The sequence below is a fragment of the Protomyctophum bolini genome, assembly GCF_963924005.1.
Source record: "Protomyctophum bolini genome assembly, chromosome: 17".
In the NCBI taxonomy this organism is placed as follows: Eukaryota; Metazoa; Chordata; class Actinopteri; order Myctophiformes; family Myctophidae; genus Protomyctophum; species Protomyctophum bolini.
In genome coordinates, this window is record NC_137878.1 from 8,202,930 (window position 1) to 8,206,301 (window position 3,372).

General features: G+C 48.0%; 1 protein-coding gene across 1 annotated transcript in view; it reads left to right on the forward strand.

The window, feature by feature from the left end:
* Positions 1-2,491, forward strand: part of satb1a (SATB homeobox 1a) — a gene marked incomplete at both ends in the record, with an annotated part of 25,747 nt that extends 23,256 nt beyond the window's left edge. The window contains one exon of the mRNA XM_080787059.1: positions 1,589-2,491. Within this exon, the coding sequence (XP_080643185.1) occupies positions 1,589-2,491 (903 nt within the window). The remainder of the gene's footprint in view (positions 1-1,588) is intronic.
* Between the last annotated feature and the right edge of the window lie 881 nt (positions 2,492-3,372).

The window sequence follows — 3,372 nt, forward strand, 5'->3', positions numbered from 1 at the left end:
ATAGCTAAAGCATAACATGATGCCGACACCAAAACGGGTTCCCGGTCAGAATGGGATAAATAAGTCGCTGAGAGGCGATGGGATGGGCCAGGTTGTCAGACGCGCTCCGCAAACAAAAGGACTTCGCTGCAGGGTCCAAAACAATGCTTTTAAGGTGTTTTATTAAAGCCAGGTGCATAACTTAAACGGTGCTCAAACATAAAGCAAAGTAGGTATACAGCGATCCAACGTAAGTAGAGTAAATAAAAATATAGCAAAATAAGCGTAAAGCGGTCAACAAAAGTGCGGCTATACCCACACACCCCCTCTCTCTCGCTGTGTGTGAAACAGGTGAACTATGGGTGAAGTATTCAATGAAACAGGTCCTCCCCTCTGCCTGTCAATCATCCACATTAATCACCCGTGACAGCCCACTCATTTCATATAGACCAAACATCATTTCCAATTCATGGCTCTTACACCTATTATTAGTCTTTTGAATGAAGTTCTGTTTCTGGTCCATATAGCCAATGCTTCTATGATTCTGCACCTTGCATTGGCTATACGCTACTTTCGCTTTTAACTCCCACGTGGAACTCAGACCGGCCTCGACTCTTTAGCGTAAATAAAAAGAACGTTTTTGCTACACTCACCAAAACAAAGGCGGGTTGTGTCATTAGAAAGCCTTTACTTTCCTTAGTGGACGCACTCTGAGGCTGAGCCCCCCACCACACGTATAAACGGTACTTTTTGGCCAAAAAGGGATTTTGTTTCCACCGGAAAAAAAATACTTTTAGTTACTCCGCTGCGCCCTCTACTGATATTGCCCAGATAACTGCCTCGTGGAGAATATTTTTCCTCCGTTGAAAAGAAATCCCTTTCTGGCCAAAAAGTACCGTTTATACGTGCGTCCACTAAGGAAAGTAGGCTTTCTAATGACACAACCCGCCTTTGTTTTGGTGAGTAGCAAAAAAGGTTCTTTTTAAATACGCTAAAGAGGAGAGGCTGGTCTGAGTTCCATGTGAGAGTTAAAAGCGAAAGTAGCATAGCCAATGCAACCTTTAGGCTATTTTTAGTTGACTAAATATAATGTTTTATTCGACTAAATCTACAGTTCATTTTAGTCAACAAACGTATGTATTGTGGCGGTGCCTTGATGGTGATTTCACACGTTCTACAAGCTCACAACGCGTCAGCATGCAACCAAACATAAAAAAAAATGACTTGTCTTATAGTTTCACTGGATCTCTTATCTACTAGTTTAACATTTAACGTTTGTTTGTTTGTTGACAAAATTGTCAATATATTTACTCAATAGTTTTAGTCATCATAGCTTAGTTTTCATTCATTTAATTTGTGTCAGTGGAAAAAAAGGTCGACGGACATTTCTCGTCATAGTTCTATAGTCGACGAAATCTGGTGAGAGGGCAACACAATAACACATACTGCATACACTTATTCCATTTGTATTAATATTACATTGAGTCATGGGGGTCTGTGGCTTAACGCCGCAGTCACACATGTGTTCTCAGGTCTTAATGGATTCATCTCTCTCTCTGCCTGTCTGTCTCACTCTCTCTCTCTCTCTCTCTCTCTCTCTGTCTCTCAGTACCAGCGCCACTCTCCGTTGCCACACCAGCCCCAGGCCAACCAGCCCTTGCTGCCCGGGGGGGTGGGAGGACTTCACCTGTCTCCTCGGCAACCACACGCGGCGTCCCCGGCGGAGTCCTGCGAGATGGGCTGGGGGTACCTGCGGGCGCAGCTGGGGAGCCGCGGCAGCATCAGTACCGTGAAAGGGGAAAACAAGGACTGGGGAGAAAGGAGCGGCGGCTTGGTCAGGGACCAGATGTGCGCTCCTTCCTCCGGGCCGAGGGACAACAACAACAAGGGCACGATGGAACGTGTCGGGGAAGCGGTAAGCGATGAGGCCGGCAGTGGTGACGACGCGAGTCGCGAAGTCGGCAAGAGGCTCGGCGCGTGGAGCGTCGCGAAAAAGGAGGACGAAAGCGCGGCGGGAGAGGACGCGGCGGTCAGAGGCGAGGAGGAGGAGGAGGAGGGGCTGAGGGCGATGTCCCGGGACGCCCTGGGGATCCTGCAGAGCTTCGTGCAGGACGTGGGTCTCGACCCGGACGAGGAGGCCCTCCACACGCTGTCGGCGCAGCTGGACCTCCCCAAGCACACCATCCTCCGGTTCTTTCACAGCCAGGAGGAGGACGTCCTCAGGCAGGGCGAGCGACGGTCCGCAGCGCACTGTCAGTACCGCGGCCGCCACGCTCACGAGCGGAACCGGAACGGTTCGCCCGGTAAAGAGAAGCGGTCCGGTTGTTCCTACACGAGCCTAGAGGGGGACGACGACCACGTTGCGCGCCGACGGCACGAGAGAGAAGACGGGGAGGGGGGGAAAGACGTCGGTCGTTCGGAGAGAGACGAGGGAATGACTATTTTAAAAGTGTTGAACATGAGTACTCAAACTGTTACCGGTCTGAAGGAGGAGCAACAGAAATACATATAGGCCCACGAATAAATCCACCCCGATTAACAGACTGGAATTGGGGGGGGGGGGGGGCGACACATTCCAGACGAGTTCCTTTGAGGGCGGTTTTGTTTTTTTGATATACGAGAACACACACCACCACGTCGGCGACAACTATGCGTTCAAACACTGTCGTTTTGACTCATGAGCGACCGACCACAATCATGCGTGTTCTCATTATAAAAGAAGTTTATGAAATGGTTTCCATAAAGAACCTTTTGGGGGGGCCATTAATCCAACAAGCTATATATATATATACAACCTTTTTCAAGTTCAAGTCACGTCAGTTTTTATTTATATGGCAACATTTCGCAGAGAAAACAACAATGTGTCCCGTATAGAGAACCACTTTTGGTCATATTTCACATGCCGATTGCATAGCTGGGTGGGGATATACAGTATGGCGGGAATGAGATTTCATTTTCTGTACAGAAATTCTATATATGGTTGATATTTTAGAGAAACTATATAACACCGGTCTATACTCGGGAACAATACAAGTTGGGAAACAACACTAGTTGGGAATACGTGCCCCACCCGGTTATATAATATCGGTGTATCCCCTGCCCTTTTATGCCCATATAAGGAGTTCTGGGCATGACCAAATATGGAGTCTATAGGTCAGTCGATGCCGTGCGGTACTATGACGTCAAATAGATGCCAAAAGGGTACTCCATGATAAATGGGGATTTTCAGATGTATCTATATTTATTTGGATATATCCGCTGGACCGAGTGACTCTCTCGCGTCCTCAGCAATATGTGCAAGTCGGTCGGGCCCATATATGGGCATATTGTGTGAACTACAGAAGGAGATTCTGTGCATTTATGCGAATGCCATCAATGCCTTTTTGCGGATAG